General features: G+C 40.8%; 1 protein-coding gene across 4 annotated transcripts in view; it reads right to left on the reverse strand.

Annotated features, from left to right (window-relative positions):
• Window positions 1-17,784, reverse strand: part of ABCC4 (ATP binding cassette subfamily C member 4) — a 225,002-nt gene that overhangs the window by 138,796 nt on the left and 68,422 nt on the right. For all 4 annotated transcript variants that reach the window (XM_015590902.2, XM_025048202.1, XM_006913812.3 and 1 more), the window contains 6 exons: window positions 17,051-17,214; window positions 15,769-15,894; window positions 14,229-14,478; window positions 6,609-6,710; window positions 2,905-2,994; window positions 1,476-1,667 (listed from right to left, as the gene is read on the reverse strand). In XM_015590902.2, coding sequence (XP_015446388.1) covers window positions 1,476-1,667; window positions 2,905-2,994; window positions 6,609-6,710; window positions 14,229-14,478; window positions 15,769-15,894; window positions 17,051-17,214 — 924 coding nt within the window. The remainder of the gene's footprint in view (window positions 1-1,475; window positions 1,668-2,904; window positions 2,995-6,608; window positions 6,711-14,228; window positions 14,479-15,768; window positions 15,895-17,050; window positions 17,215-17,784) is intronic.

The following is a 17,784-nucleotide window of genomic DNA, read 5'->3' on the forward strand; positions in this document are numbered from 1 at the left end:
AGCCTCAGTTTTGCCAACTGTAAAGTAAGGACGGGCACAGCAAAGGCACTGATAAAAGATTAAAAACTTGAGTACCTTTGTGTGTGTGCATGTGTGTGGGGGAGAGAGAGAAATGATTAGCATGTAGACTCTGAATAAATGGGAGCTATTATTATTACTGCTCTACATTTTTTCCCTCTTCATTTCTTATATAATATATATACTGCTTTAAAAAATCTAGTTCATGACTGCTAACTTGATGTTACTTCTAAAAACACATAATCGCTCATTAACAATAACCCGGGAAAAAGAAATAGAAGCCCACTAGACAAGCAACTATGTTTTGTATACATCATCTTAAAATGCTACTCACTTGATGCAATCTATAATGATCAAGCCATTGTTCAAGCAAAATTATTACTTCCTCACAAAGCTGGTTTGAGGCCTTCAACACCATCCCTCTGACTGCCTGTCTTAGCCTTTTCCACAAGGCATGAAAGATAAAAGCAGTCGGATGTCCAGACCGCACTGAGCAGACCCCAGGGAGAGCCTTTTAAGGCTATCATTCACTGATGTTTTATAACCCAAAGAGAGTAACACAGCTCGTGTCAGCATTTATTTTTTTTTTTTCTTTTTGCCAAATTACATCTTATCACGTAAACTTAGTTTTCATCATTCACTCACTAATTTCATTTAAATTTCAATGTACAATTAAACATTTCATCCACCATTTTCTGCGAAGCTCCATGTCATTTCTGCCCTAGTGAAACGATGTAATATCAAAAAGAAATCTGAAAACATTGTTTTCTTTCAATAATAAATTACAAGTCAAAAAGCAGAGAGGAAAATCTATAGAATAAAAGGACCTGGAAGGCAAGTCAACCCAGTGCCAAGTGCAGACCTTACGTGGAGTCTGACTCAAACCAATGGTTAACAGGATTTCTTAGGGAGATGGTCAACAAAATGTAAACACTGACTACTAGAACACTGATGATCTTAAGAAATTTTGGTCATTTTTCAGGTGTGATAATGTGGTGTCTTTTCAAAGGCTTTCTTGTATTTTAGAGATAACTAATGAAATAGTTACAGATGAACTAACATGAGGTCTAGGATCTATTCAAAAATAATTTGGGGTGGGGTGGGGCTGGCAGCGGATGGTGGGGGGTGGGCACATGAGGGTTCTTACAATATTCTCTCCACTTGTGCGGATTTCTATAGTTGTCCATTTAAAAAAAGGTTGAAAGTGAATAAAACTTCACAAAATAAACAAACTCAAAGGAAAAAGCACTCTGTAAATGTCTTTATCACATAAGGATTAAAATAGCAGTGTGCATATGTGCACATGTGTTTACATAGAAAACCAACTTAAAGTATTAAATAGCACTCAGATATCACGTTGAAAATTTAAACTTTTAACAAACCTTATAGTTTAAGCTAACACTATTATTATTATTATCTGAAATCTGAATATATGCAACACTAAAGTCATTACTCACCTTTTTCAAAGCACAAGCCTGTATTACTTTTTCATATCGTTCCTTTTCATATTTCTTCCCAAATAAAATATTACTCCTCACAGTTCCTGAAAACACCCAGGGCTGTTGAGAAACATACGCGACTCTTCCATGCACACTGACCAGCCCCTGGCTCGGGGACAGTTCCCCCAGCACGGCACTCAACAGTGATGACTGAAACAGATTGCAAACAAACATATGTGTACAGACAGCACTCAGGACGAACGAGCCACTGCAATACCGCCTTCCCTTGCCCTGCAGTTTGATAAATGCTATAGCCCTTTCATTTAAAATAGGATAAAGTTCAGTCCTGGAAGCTAGCAATAGAAAAAAATCTTTAAATATATTACTGGTCAATATAAACTAATGGTTGATAAGGAATAACAATAAAATAGAGTACGACAATCTATTCTGCCCAAAAGTCTTCCCTCAAATGAAATACTTTACTCAACAAAGACTAGTGAAGAATGTTTAACATTCTTAACTGAGTAGCCTTGCATGATATGTGTTTCATATGCCTGATGTTTAATGTAGTTGTCCCAGCAAACAGGTATCTTTTACTTCACAAATATTTGTTCCTAAAAAGCTATGTGTATATATTTAAATCTAATGCACCAGAAAAGAGTATTTAAAGGAAATCTGAAGTGAGTCATGTTTCCAAAGGGCAAAAACCCATCCTAAAAGAAAGAATCCCCTTCTCATTTATGCAGCCTATGTTTTTATTTCTTTATTTTGTTGTTTCAGAACATGCAAGAGTAAGCATGCACACACATTTCCTTCAAATCTCTTACAACATACAAACATGAGATGATGCACCTAAATGATCAGAGTGCTTATAACACGGAGCTGAAAGAACCTGTTTGAGTATCTGCCTCGCCCCAGAACCCGGTCAGTTCTGAAGGGCAAAGGCATCTGGGTCCATGCTTATATTGTACCCTTTGCTCTCGGCACAGTGCCATGCACATGGCTGCACATTTACTAAATGTGTGTTTATGTGACTTGGATAAATCAGATAAGGAAATGTTTAAAACTTTCTGGAAGAGCTTTTACAACCTCCAGACTTCCTGTAGGGTCTGCTCTGACAAAAAGAAGTTCCCATTTGCTCAGTCATTCCATCCCGAATAGCTGCCACTTAAATAATTTCCTTCTCTGAGATGGCCAACTTTCAGACAAACAGTTCCCAATTGTGCAATTTGAATTACCAAGAAGAAAAACATAAAGTGCTTTACCCAGATTTATTTGGCCATGCAACCTTCTTGCAAAACTTACATTCCATGGAACATACTTTGAGAAATGCCATTCTGGATATATCCAATTCAAACCTGTGTTACATATAGCTTTGGGCTCAGCCTCAACAATTTGACACAGGATGTGGCGTTATATTAAGCTGCAAAAAGGCATTCCAACTTACCTTTCCTGCTCCCACAGGTCCAACCACAGCTAACAGTTCACCAGGTCTGACAGTAAAGGAAAGGTCTTGGAGGGTTGGGGTTTCTAATACCTATAAATTAAAGTTTACAAAAATGTACCCATTTCAAAGTTAACAAAAATGTACCCATTTCAAAAAGTGAAGAAAACAATATAACAGGCACTGATACATGAACATAACCCATATCTTTCTCCTTCCTATTTTAATATATTGTGTCCTGGAATCCTTTTCATCCAATCATATCTCTTTGGGGGTTTGAAGCAGCTTCAGTTGCCTTTAGGAAAGCCCATTCTTTTACCAGATTTCTGTGTGGACACGGCTCTAGACAGAGAATTTAAGTAGCAAAAATGAGACGAGGCACCTTCTTAAATGAAAACTTCTTGATGTTCAATAACTTATTAAAAACAATGTACTTAATAGTACATTCAGTGTCAGTGGTTTTTAATCATTTATAAATTTTCATTAAACCCTTGGATTTAATCTATTTCATTAATCTCCACAAGATGGCAGCATAAGTACATGACATGCCTGGTCCTTGACTAATAATTTAAAATCTCCACCAATGTATTTTCTCTTGATAAAGAATGAATGTCAGTAATGCTTAGCAAGCAAGAAGCCCCTTCAAAATAATGTTGGCAAATAAATTCCTGTAAATGATGGTCAAGGCTGTAATTAGATCTCTAATTTAACAACAACAAAAATGGGGCATAAAATTACATATTGGGTTAGAGTGATAGTCAATTTTATACCTGTAGCATGTATTACCAGCCCTGGCTAAACAGGGACAACAAAGTACTTCTACTGTAGAAACACAGAGGTACCTGCAACAGCATACTATCCAATGCAAGGGGGAGAAGGATAAAGTACTCATCATGCTAATGACAAGTCATATTCCTAAATAATCTACGAATTCTAAAATAAAGGGAGTTAGGGTATATGTATATTTATACATATACTAAGCGTGGAGAAAATTCTCAATAACCGCTAATGTTAAAAAACTTTTAATGTTTAAAAAAAAAGAGTGGGTATATGTGATTACTAAAATGCCCAAAAGACTAAAAGCACATGAGAAATAAAAAGTATGGATAATCTTCAAAATGAAAAATTTCTCTGGAAATAACTGAGTTAATTAAAAGATGGTCACATACTAAAATGATGACAATTATTTTTAATCACAAGAAAATTAGCCCCAGCCTTTCTAGGAATTACTAAAACCCATCAATACGAAGCTGGATTTTAATACATCAGAAACATTTTTTAAGCTTCTCTACTTTTTTAATGTCTAATAACTAGTTCCTATTTTACGATTTTTACTTAGTGTTGGCTGCAAAATAATGAACCACATACAAACACTGGTTTCCTGTCATATCACCTCACTGTTCCTTGGGCCAGATAGGCAGCAGTTCCTTCTCTGTGCAGGTTTCAGGATAAGACACTGCTCTAGCATGACCAGAAGGGGGCAGCATTCAAGAGCTTAAGAGTGCTAGAGTCCCTTGCACTCCTGGTTCAGCTACAGGTGATGCAACAAGGATCACAGACTGAGCCCACACTCCACTCTCTGTGCCAGACTTCGTCTAGGCGCTGGGAATGCAGCAGTAAACCACACAGAAAAAAAAACCCTTGCCCTATGAAGATTTAAAGGCTCCAACTGAACCATAAATTTTAAGGCTTACAGAATAAGACCAAATCCATTCATTTCATAAGTGAGAAGCTAGTAGGTAAGAAGATCCTCCCCCACTTGCCTGGCTGTTTAGTGGAGCAAGTTAGAGAGTACACGTCTTTCTCCTGCACTGCAACACAGCATGCACTTCATTTTGCCTCAGCTTCTCTCCAAACCCAGCAACGTCTGTGCCCCTCCTACACCCGAGGGCTCTCTCATCCATGACCTAACCTGACACCTCCTAATTATTCCCCAGCACTGGCACAATCCTTCCACAACCAAGGCTAGCAAAACAGAATAGGGTGTTCTGTACAACAATGCAAGCTGCAAAAAAAGTCTGAGAACATGTTATCAAGTTCTTGGGAGAAGAACAAAGCAGCTCTATTTATAATGTTGCATAGTTTGGTACAAAAGAAATTTGGTCATGGGTCATATAAAGTGTTTATTAGCCACCTGGGTGCTTCATCTAACTCAAAACATTCAACAGACTACACCTTTATAATAAAATTTAAATGGTGCTTTCTATAAATACTTACAATGTATCATGATGAGCACTAGGAAGTAGGAGGTAAATCTATTTTATTAAGCTAGGGCAGGTTAGGTAAGGCAGCTTGTCTGAGCTTCCATGTACAAAAGGTGCAATGATGTGGTTTTATGAATTTGGGAATATACTACTGTTTGGGTAGAGATGGCAGACACTGAATCAGAAGTAGGTGACCACGATGCAGGTGGCACAATACTTAAGAGTCATAGGCATGAAAACACAAGAAGAGTCTACAAAGTATGACACTTGTACCACTGGAGAAGGGAGAACGAGAGTGGAGGTTGGAAGGAGTGCTGGCTGAGCACGTGTTTGCTCTTGGCTTCAATTCCCGCCTTACCTCTGCTACGCTTGGAACTGCCAGCTCCTGCCAACCTCCTGCAAACTTCCAAGTCAAAGGCAGTTCAGTCCTAAAGGATACTGTCTGAGGCCAGGAGGCAGGAGAGGGGGAAGCTGGTACCCACCAGTACCTCCACCTGCTTCTCCAGCCTTCACTATAGTCGCACTACCTCTGCTGTGCCAGCATCAACAAAACAGCCTTTCACACTGTAGTCCCCACTCCCACTGGCAGCCCGGCTCCTGAGTTCTGCCCCAGACAGGTGACCCTCTGGTAAACACCACCTCCTCCCTGCATTCCTCCAGCCCTAGAAGTGCGAGCAACTTCCTGGCATTGCTAATCTCTGGGTTACGTCACCCACTACACATGTAACTAATTCCCCACATGACATTCCCTCTCCTGTGTGTGGGTTATTTCCCTAATCCAGACTGATACAGAAGGATATCCACAGTGGACCATGGAACCCTGAGAGAAAAGCATTTCAGTTGTTGATATAGGAGGCTGCACTGAATGTGCAAGTTTGAGAACTTCTTGAGAGTGGCTCCTAGTTTTGTTTTGTTTTGTTTTCCCATCTGCCTAAATGCCATAAATAAACCAAGTAGTGGGAAAATCCTCGTGACCTCACCAGTCCCACCTGTCAGCTTGCCACACAGTGAAACTCTCAGATTGGGACCCACTGGCTCTTACTATGCCCAGCCTGCTGCCTCCTGCCTGCTCCTGACTGGCACCAAAGTAGCCAGCACCACCCAGGAGCTTAGAATAGGGGAGTCCCCACCCTACTCCACAGCAAAGATCCAAATCATGGTTTTACTCAATACGTAGTAGATAGTCTGATAATGTCAAGGTAAAAAGTACACTCTAATCCTATAAATTCTAATATTACAAACTTACGTACTTTAAGTTCAAAATCTGGTAATATTTTGAAAGTTCTCTTGAAAAACGAGATAAAGAACAACATGTCAAATGCCTCAGCCTGATTTTATACTTAATCTCAATTAAAGGCAACCCTTATTCTTGATTTTGAGAATTTTTATAACAATGAGCAAGTCATATCTTATACTAGGTATAAAAAAATCTCAAAACTCTATTAAATCTGTGTTGCCAGTTGTCTTTTAGTAGTCACGATCTTGTAATGAAAGATTTGTTACCTTATCCCAAAAAGCAGTGAAGTCTTGCACATGCACTATCATTTCATTGCCCGATGGCAGTTGAGAATTACGCTGTTTGATCTCGTCAAGCAAGAGAAAGTTCTACAGAAAAAGGAAAAATACGGATTGGTTAAACTGCAAGAACAAAAGCAGAAAAATAATTGCTTTCCTAAAACATGCAATATAAAAAAAAAGAAAACCTTTACACCGCCTACATATCGTTTTGCCAATGTATTTAAAGTGATGGTTCCCATCAGAACATACCATATAACATATAGTGCACTTGACCCTTGAACGACAGGTTTGAACTGTGCAGGTCCACTTACACATGGATCTTTTTTCAGTAAAGACTGTAAATGTATTATTTTCCTCTTCCTTATGATTTTCTTAACATTTTCTTTCCTCTAGCTTACTTTATTGTAAGAATACAGTATATAATACAGATAACATACAAAATACGTTTTAATCAACTGTTTATGTTCTCAGTAAGGCTTCCAGTGAACCACAGGCTTTTAGTAGTTAAGTTTTGGGGGAGTCAAAAGTTATACACAGATTTTCGACTGTGCCGGGGCTCAGCACCTCTAACTCCTGGATGTCCAAGGGTCAACTGTATATATTTATATTTATATTTTATAGTGTATAACATATAATTATATAGTATAGTATTATGTATATATACTGTATATATAGTAGAGTATAACATATATCTTATGTGTGTATACATATATAAAGAGTTCATGGTCATGAGGCTATCTTTGTAACTTTATCAACAAGTGTACTAGCTCCACCTTAAACAGAAAATATGGCTCCGCACTTGAACACATTTAGGACCTGGGCATTTTTATTGATTTTCTTTTGTGTTACTAACAATAAACACAGAGCTGGTAGGAAATGATTCCATAAATATTTACTGAATCCCACCATGTGCCAAGCACCATGTGACATGCTAGGAACACAAAGACGAAGGCCATTCCCGGGCCTCGAGGAATCGAGCTGGCTCAGAAGCACAGGCTGCAAACATGAGACCGATGGCCAAGACTGTGAACAGGAGCCTGGCTCTGCGGCTTCTTTGCCGTGACCATCAGCTGGGCACCTAAGTACACTCTGCTTTTCCCCTCGTGCGTGTCAAACCAATGTATCACTACTTGTCATTCACTATCACTTAAGTCATCATTCTGAAAAGAAAATGCACTTACTAAGTTTCCATCTCTTTATAAAATATTTTATAAGCATCTCTTCACAATCACCTGTCTTTTCTCCTTTCTAATTCCCTCCGCTCGACGTGGGAATGGCCGCATCTTCCACTGCCACTTCCTGCTATTTTCCACACTAGTCAGGAACTATTCAATGCTATTTAGCTGAATAAAACCATCCTGCTTACCATACAAATCTAACATAATGATATATAGGAAAACATCCTCTTGCTCTGCAAACATTAGGCATAATTCAAAGAGAAAACCCATAAAGGTGCAGAAACTGGACAAACAACTGAGATCACCCCAAACTCCAAAAAACTTTGAACATGTGGCAGAAACTGTTGGCCTGCTTCAAAATCTGCTCTCATTCTCTGTGGTAACAAACTCCCAATTTTTGGCTGGCACATGGCAGTCTAGAAGAACTCCTCTCCCTAGCCTCCCACGCAGCTTAGTGTAGCCATGTGACTAAATTCAGGCCAGTTGCAAGTGACTACATCCAGGAACCTTCCTCTGCCTCACAGCCTGGGCCTTGGAGGCTGCCAGTTTGTTCAAGGCCACACACAGTGGAGTAACAAGAAAGAGTCTGGATCCCTAACACCAGGAAGGATCATACTAGCCGTGGAACTTGTTATGAGATGAATTATGTCCCCGCAAAAAAGTATGTTGAATTCCTGACCCCCGTTACCTCAAAATGTGACTTTATTTGGAAACAGGGTCATTGCAGATGTAATTAATGAAAGTGAGGTCACACTGGAGTATGGGGGGCCCTAAATCCAGTATGACTGGTGGCTGGTTTATAAGAAGGGAAGAGAACCAAAAAGACAGACACACAGGCAGAAAACAGCCATGTGACGATGAAGACAGAGACTGGGGTGATGCCTTTGTAAGCCAAGGAATGCCAGGGTTTGCCAGCAACCATCAGAAGCTAGAAGAGGCATGGCCCTGCTGACACCTTGATTTCAGACTTTCAGCCTCCAGAACTATGAAACAAATTCCTGTTGTCTTACACCACCGAAGTTTTTGGTACTTTGTTATGGTAGCCTTAGGAAATCAATATAGAACCTTACAAGGATTTTTGCATGAGAGAAGAACAAACTCTCTTGTGTAAGCAGTTTTAACATAGGTATTCTAGAACCCACAGGCAAACCTAATCCTAACCAACACAGGAGGCAACAGAAATAAGCATGTGAATATGTTTGGGAAAGTGAAAACAGCACATAAGTAACTTGCTACTCTAAAAATCATGACTACCTCTAAAACTCATCGCTCCACAAAGATACAAATTTGATTGCAATGTTCTACTTAAAAAGAACAACTGGTAAAAACTGAAAATGAAAAGTTCTGTGTAGGAAAAACATAAAAATGTGTTCCTACGCGTTTCTCTCAAAGAGCCAGCGAGTGTGAGACACCAACTGCTCATTGATTTGCTCCGCCCACTCATCCAACCACCAGGCTCACTGAGAACCTACTCAAGAGTGGGCACTGCTAAGTGGGTGCTAGAGTAATCGAGGGGATCACTTCACAAATTACATAAATGTCTAACCTTCGTACTATAAACCTGAAACTAAAAGAAAAGGAAAAGACTGGGCACTGAATTTTCTACTTGCCCCAAGCTCCGGTGGGAAAGGAGGCAGAATGGACAGGCTGTGGTCTGAGGACACCTCTGCAGGCTTTAAACCCACCGCAGCCCGATTTCTCACACCACACCCCGATTTCTCACACCACACCACCTCTCCCAGAGTCAATCAAGTACTAACTCTAACCGGTTTTGCCACAATTCCTCACTCTCTCCAAGTCTCCATTCTTCTTGAAACAACATCATTTCAGAATCTTGCTACCAATCATTGAAAATACTGGCAAAGCTTTTTTTTTTTTTTTTTGCTCTCTCCCTATACTTCCTTGTTCCTTCCCCAGCACTCCCCAACAGCACCAAGCCTATCCCCAGCACAGCTCCCTATTGATCTTACAACAACTCTGAGAACGTCCACCTTGCTTAAAACCCTTCGCCGACAGACACACTTGAGCCCACACTCCCAAAGTGGCGCTGGCCTTGCTTCCCTGAGGACTAATCCCACCCGCCCTTCTGAGTTGATCTGGAATGCTAATTCCATGGGAACCAGCTCAGGGTGGGCCTGGCTGGCACTGCCCTCCCTCCCTCAGAATCCCCATGGAGATTTTAAGTCACACAGAGGATACAGACTATGTCCTCACACACTTTACAAACCATCCCAACTCCTACTAAGCCTCGCATAGAATCAACATATCGACAAAAATCTGCTAAAGGAATAAACAGACCTTTTGGCTGGTTCCAATGAGTCAAACCACTGTCTACATCACTACAGCCTTACACGGTTAATAGGCAATTTATATATAATATATAAAAGCTCATATATACTATAAATCTCATCTAGACAGAATAAAACTCTGATTTTATCTTAAGTGTATAACCAACACATAAAAGTCAATATGTCAGTGTGTACATATTAAAAATTTCCCACCTTCAAAAAAAAGAAAAGAAAAACTAGACACAAAATGAGGAAGTAAATGTTTTGAGTATTTGTCCATAAACGGTAGGTCTGAGTAGAGGAAGAAGTCACAATCTTCTAGCTTGTAAAGGTGCCAGCAGTGCTGGGCGGGTTTTTCTCTTGTACTTAGGCTGATGAAAAAGCTGAAATTAAATTGCCATTAGGGCCAAGAATTGCATACCCAGAGCAGGTCATGCGGGAAAGTATCAGACGTTGGAACTCGAGCCAAAAAGGTTGACTTCAGAGTGGTTGGCAGGCAAAAGCCTAAGCAGCTCTGTGAACGATATAACCCTCAGAAACAAATTTTACTGGATGCAGAAGCTGCTGAAGACTTCCAGTGCTTTGAAGTTAAGACAAGATCTGTCAGAATCCTATTGAACTCATTCAACGCCAAGACCATCAGTTGTCTCTCCTCACTAAAAGGAAAATAGAGGAAATTCCTCAGGCCTATAACTTTATAATAAATCCATTATTTTCAGAACATAAAAAAGGAAACTGAAAAGCATGTACAAAAAAGAAGACACTACACCATAGAGCCAACATGTAGGATTGCCCTAATTTATAAATTAAACTTTTCTCAAAGGTAGAAAGATGTAGCTTTTCTTCCTAGGGCTCCCAAACATGATCTTACTGGAAATCACATGGCCCAATCTCCTGAGGCCCAGGCTACAGAAGACATTGTTGGAGCAAGCTTCAAGAAGGCAGTGTTTACTAAACTCTACGTGCCTACTAAGTGTGTAGCCCGTCTACAGTCGAAGCTCACCCAGTTCTGGTGACCTGACCAGTACACTCAGCAGACCCTTCCTGCCTTCCTCTCCTGCTGCCATCTTCATCACCTTCTAATTGCATATTAACAAATCTCAGTGAGAGGAAAGGAAAGGAAGGAAAGTAAACACTGAATCAGTTAATTATATTATAGTTCCCCCCTTATCCAAAGTGTTACTTTCCGTGGTTTCAGTTACCCGCGGTCAAACGTGGTCCAAGTATACTAAATGGGAAATTCCAGAAATAAACAATTCATGTATTTTAAATTTTGCTCCGTCCCACCCAGAACTTGAATCAGCCCTCTGTCCAGTATATCCATCCCACTCCATCACATCACGTAGGCACTGCATCGTCTCCCATCGTCACAAAGTCAATATAGCACAATAAGATATTCTGAGGGGGAGAGAGAGACAGAGAGACCACACTCACTTAACTTTTATTAAAGTATATTGTTATAACTGTTCTACTTTATTAATAGTTATTACTATTAATATCTTACTGTGCCTAATTTATAAATTAAACTTTATTGTAGGTAAGCGTAGGAAAAACATAGTATACGCAGGGTTTGGGACTGTCCACAATTTCAGGCATTCACTAGGCGTGTTGGAAAGTATCCCTCTCAGATAAGGGGGTTGCTGTATTCATTGCCTGTTACCTTTGTTAGGCACATAGGAAAGGAGGCTGAACTGAGCATATGGCCTTTTGGCGGGTCTTAAAACACTTGGGTATTTGAAAAGCATCTTAGATTTCAAAACCAAATTCATGCTTTTCTCCTCTTCTAGTAGTCCACATGTCAATGAACACAGGTGATCATGCAGCCCCCTCCTTCTACCCAACTTCTCCCCTCCCTCAACACCCAACTCAGCGTGATCCCGAGTAGATCTCAAATCTGCCCAAGTCTCTTTTCCACCCTAAACCAAAACACATCATCTTGTTCTCGGACTATCTAATGCCTCTTTACACATCTCCCTACCTTACTCGGGATCCTCACCCCTACTTCCCTGGCCTATTCCCCAGGCTGCAGCCAGGTGAGCTCTGAAAAAGCTAAACCTCTTAATGCTGTCAGTAGGGTCCTCTATGGTCCCCTGCTCAGGCCTCTAGCACTTTCTACTCTACAGCCTCAGACATATTTGGTTCCTCAACTGCACAGGTCTCCTCTTTGTGCACTAAGATTTTCTGTCACATAACTATCCCCAAGAAAAAGCAAACATCAGCCTGCCACCTCCCCTAGTCCACCTGCCCTTCCCCACCCTCACACATATAATCGTCCAGGTAACTACTTCAGCCTTCCCAGGAAGCACTGCCTCTGAAATTATACCGGCATCTCTGCCAAAGCACCTCCCTAAGACCTTTCCTTCCAAGGACTAGACTATGGACACACAAATGTACATCGATAGTGAGTTTCCTTATTTGCTTCTTTATGACATCCCCCCACTGGATGATACATAAATTCCAAGCAGGAAGCACTTCTGTGCATTTGCCTATCATTGTATATCTGTATCCAGCACAGCACCAAGCTTAAGGAAGGTGCTCAATTATATTGTGGAATGACTGAATGAATGAATAAATTCCAAATTTATCCCCCAAATGTCTAGCATAAACCAAGACAGGTATTCGTTTTTCCTCTCAAATGATTTGATCCTGATGTTTTTAACATTTAAGCTCATTTAGCCTGCATGTGCTTTTGTCCATAAGTAGGACAATGTTTCCCAAATGTGGCCTATTTCCAGGTACACGGGGGCACTTACTAAAGACACAGATACCACAGGCCCTGGCCAAAACCTAGTCAATCTCCCCAAGCTGTGGTAATTCAGCTTAATAAGAATCTCCTTTGATTTTGATGAATCAGAAATTTCAATTTTAAAAAGGGTTATAGAAACAATATGGATAGAAAAAGAGTCTAAGATCTAAAATACATATATGTATATATATAAAATGTATGTGTGTGTATGTGTGTGTGTGTGTGTGTGTGTGTGTATTTCCATAATTACTTCAACACCACCATGAAGCAATTTGCCATGCTAACATTGACTCTTTCTCATAAAAGAAATCTTATTGAACTGCATGGACCACCATCTCTTAACAAAGTTGCTAGAAGCCCCTGTCAGAAAGTAATAAACTTGGAGGAACCAGAACTGACCCTGTATGTCTGATCTGTTTTATGGATAATGCTTTTTCTTTAGTATAGAAACTTCATCATAAAAAATCTGAGCTTTTATGACAAGACTGCCCCCTCCCAAAAAACACGTCCGATGCTATCTGACTTCACTAAAGATCTATTACCAGGCATCCATCACTGTAGAGAAGTAAGAACAAAACAAACTAGATTTTTGGTCAAGCCCAGGCACTCGGGTTCAGGCCAAGGCCCTCTCACAGAGCCAACTCGTCTTCGTTTTAGACCTATCCACAAACACGCAAATAATTCAGAAGCTACTGTGTGCCAGGACCTTATCTTGGTGATGTAAATTATTTGCCCCTAGCAATTTAGGGACACCTAGTCAGGAAAAGGTATTAATGGGTAGGGTAGACATCAAAAAAACAAATTTGGAAGGAAGAGGCCTTCTAGAGATAGGCTAAAGCGGGGAAAAAATGTGAAAAGAAGAAAGGGACAAAAAGGCAGAGAGCCAAAGGCATACTCAGAAATCACAAGCAAAGCATCTGTGGAGGGAAGAACCCATTTTTAAACAGAAAGAGCTAAGTGAGGCTGAGGCCACTCTTCCTGCCCAAGAAGCAGGGACCTTCCAGCAACTCTTTCCTTCCTGGCCCAGGGAGAAACCCTACTCACCCCAGGACTGCGTGCAGTCCCTGCCTCATCACTGGAGTTAGATGGGAGATGGAATCCATCTCCCTCTCCTGCTTTCAGACGTTTTAATCACCCTGCAGTTAGGGCTTGGATATCAAGAGCCCTGGGCCGCTGCTGTTTATGTTCCTGCCCATGAGTGATCGGCAGTGTTTACGTTATCTGTAATGTACTCTACCTCAGAAGACAGCGGGGTAGGCCCATTTTGGACTGACTGCAGGTTTGGCCATGAGAGTCAAACCTCACCTAACTGGACCACAGTGACATTAAGTAACAGGAGAAATGACCTTACTAAAATCCGCTTACAAATTTAAAATGTTATTAATCGCCAAACCTGGATTCTTCGGATGCTGACAACTGCCTCTGACACCTTCTCGATGGCCGAGGGGAAGAAGAGAGTGACCGTCAACCGCACAGCCCCGTACAGTGTCAGTGCCACGAACACGCGGCTGGCTGTGATCACGTTGCCAAGGAGCACGTAGACGGTGAAGGTCACAAAAATGATAAGTTTGCTTCCAACAAAACTCGATGCCAAATTCATTCCTCTAAGGTAGGAACTTCTCAAAATCTTGGAAATTTCCTTCCTGGATATAGGATATAGAACAGGATATACATTTTAAAGGAAGCATCAACATCAAAGTCATGAATTCAAGTGCCTTTTGCACGTGGTCCCTTTCTAAGGAGTGGACGTACATTAAGAGAAAGTCATTATACAGCTCGCATCTTGAGGCCAGCTCCCACACAAGGACCACACACTCCATAACCCCTCATTCATCCAACTACATGAGGCTTAATGTCACACTTTCACATTATGGGGCAATCAGACTGGGTTTGAACATTCATTCAACAAGCACTTGTGAAAACAAGTCCTATGCTGGGCACCTCACTGATGACAGAAAGATGCAGCCTGTCCCCTCCAGGAGCACATGAACTCATGGGAGAAGAGAATAAGGCACCCGAAACTTGTGAGACACCAAAACATTAGACAGAAGCAGCCAGCACAGGCCCTAAGCAGGCAAGGAGAAGAGGTGTCTTAACTGGAAGCAGTGGAGTCAGGGCGAGTAGCACACACCTGGAACCTGAGAGGATGAGCCTGAGTTAGCAGGGGCCCAGGGAGGGGGGAATGAGGATGAGAGTGCTTTCAAAGCCATGGGAGGTGCACCTACAAAGGTACAGAAGTGAGAGGAGGGAGGGTGTATCATGTGCTGGAGTGTAAATACTCATCAAATATTTAAATTAAAGACTAAAAAAAATTGACAAACAAATAGCAAAACAAAAAGGAACACTATTTCCATGGCTCTGTTTGGAATGAGTAATACTGGCTCATAGAGTTTGGCTCATACAGGTATAATCCAATCTCTAGCATCTTCCTGTATGTGCTACATTAACACATAACATTCACATAACATTAACATAAGTTATAGTTTTACTTTAAATGTCATATCAAATATTAACATCATAGAATCATGGCTTGTTTGGCATTTGAATATTAAGAAATATTTTGAAGTTCATTTCTGTGTAAGAAGCATATATATATTTTTTCTTTTAAGAAGATGGTAGATAGAAAAGCAGGTTAAAGTGAGGTACCGCATGATTCTGCTTACCCCTACGGCCACGGGTGGAAGTTGGGGCAGACAGCATTTAATTAAGTTCACTCTAATGTAAAAACCTAATAAGAATTCTAAAACCATTCAGTGAAAAATGAATAAATAAAACTTTGCAACTTTGTATGTTGATGGGTGGTAACTAGACTTACTGTGGCGAGCTTCTCACGGTATCTATTAAGTTGTATGCTGAAAACTAATGTCATATGTCAATTATAGCTCATTTTTTAAAAAATATGAAAATATGGTGTGATGTTTACAAAAACTTACCTTCTCAAATTGGTAATAAGTTCTGCAAATGACTTTTCCCAGGCATACATTTTTATTATTCTTATGCCGGTTATAACTTCATTCATGGATCTGATCCTCATGTCTGTGAAAGCTGCAGTCTTACTCCTAAAGGGACAAAGAGACAGACATGAGAGATGAGCCATGGCGATTACAACCTAACTTTCCTCATCGGCAGTGGGCACAGGCAGAGGCCGGGAATCAAAGGATTCCCTATAGCTCTTCTTGCACTGACAGCAGAGGAAGGTCCTGCTCAAAATACAAATGGAAAAAGCCTTCAAAGAGGAAGTCAACAATTCATCCCAGTTCAAGAAGTAATCCGAAGATCGTGCAATAGCATCTCTTCTAAGGAAATGAGTCACATACAAACCATGTGCTCAAGGAGGTCACGGTTGGGTCGTGAAGGCAGAAAGGCACCCAAGTGTAACAAGAGCACAACTGGCTGTGGTGTAATAAAATAGGAATAAAGTGCTGGGGAGCAGAAAAGAAAGGGCTGTTAATTCTACTGTGAAAGAGGAGAGCAATAAAGCTTCAGAATTCTGGTAGCATTGGAAGGGGCCTCGAAGGATAAGGAACATTTCTCCATGGCAAAGAGGGGAAAGGAAATTCCAAGTAGAGAAAAATGCCAGGTATAGAGGCACAAAAGAAAGAACTCAATATGCTTCAAACAGCACATCTCCCTCCACCTGAAAACCTTGACAATGGCCCACTTCCAAGCCCCTGGGATCTGCTTCAGGTCTTACTCATAACCATTAGGCTTTTCATCACCAGCTACTTTTCTATCACATACACTGCTGCTAGGACTATGGGACGTTATAAGGACATAATTAAGATTTACCTTGCCCTTAGGAAGCTTGTAGCATAATGAAAACACTCACACTGAAAATGGCTCTAACACAAGCAAAACAAAAGTATATGCAGCTAGAATTGGGCCTATATCTAAATGTATTACTAGTCAATAATGTTTAAATAACCTCAACATACATAAATTCTGCTTAAGGACGCTCTACTTATTGAGGTACGGTGCCTAAAAACTAGTCGGGAGGAGCCAGTGAATGCCTTCCCCTTTCCCGCTTCAAGATTAGCCTTTGGCTAAGCTGGAGTCTCCACTGGCTAAGCCTGAAGAGTCTACAACTCACTGCAAAGAGATCATAGAATCACTGCCCCCTCTACCACCACCTTCTTTTTGAATAAGAGCATCAGGCAGACTGTGGATATTAATAAATACATAGTACCTATTTTTATAAACCAGTTTTTCTCTTACCGGAGTGATGAAAACAACTTTCCAATGCAGCTTTGCAAAGGCAGAAGAATAATTAGAACTGCCAACCCGGCAAGACACGAAATTCCTATTTCCATCCACAGCAAGGCAGTTACTGCGATGGCCTGCAGTGGGCCTGCCCACAGAAAGTGCAAGAATATTGTTACCTTAGAAGAAAAAGACAAAGCCTTTTTAGGACTACATAAAAACAAAACCAATAAAGAACAGAGTATAGGAACAATCTGCTCTGAACCAACAGACAGGAACCTAAGCAGAAGTGATCACAGTGGGCTTTAAATCTGCCAAAGCAGAAAAGTTTCTCCTTTCTGGGGCAACACCGGGCAGACTTTAGGTGCTTTCAGGGAGAACCGGGCCAGCGGCACTGGAAGGAAGATCTCGATTTTGTCTTCCCCACAGATGAGCTCAGGGCTTCCCCAAACTCTGCCATAAATTTGGCCCCACTTCCCCTAGGCTCTCTAGCACCCCAAGAAAGCCTATGTTATGGTGCCTATCACACTCTCCAATAATTACTTGTGTATTTACCTCCCTGATAGGCTGTGGCTTCTCCAGGTCAAAAGTCTTATTCACCCCTGGAACTAAGTAGGGGCCTTAGTTCATGTTTGATAATTGAATAACTGAAAGAGAAGTGGTCTAGTGCAATACAGATCTGACCAGCTCCTATGATGCCCTGCATAATAATGTGATATATTCACAAGGTAAGTGTAAAAGAAGACTGT

This window comes from Pteropus alecto, unplaced genomic scaffold, assembly GCF_000325575.1.
Source record: "Pteropus alecto unplaced genomic scaffold, ASM32557v1 scaffold72, whole genome shotgun sequence".
Lineage (NCBI taxonomy): Eukaryota > Metazoa > Chordata > Mammalia > Chiroptera > Pteropodidae > Pteropus > Pteropus alecto.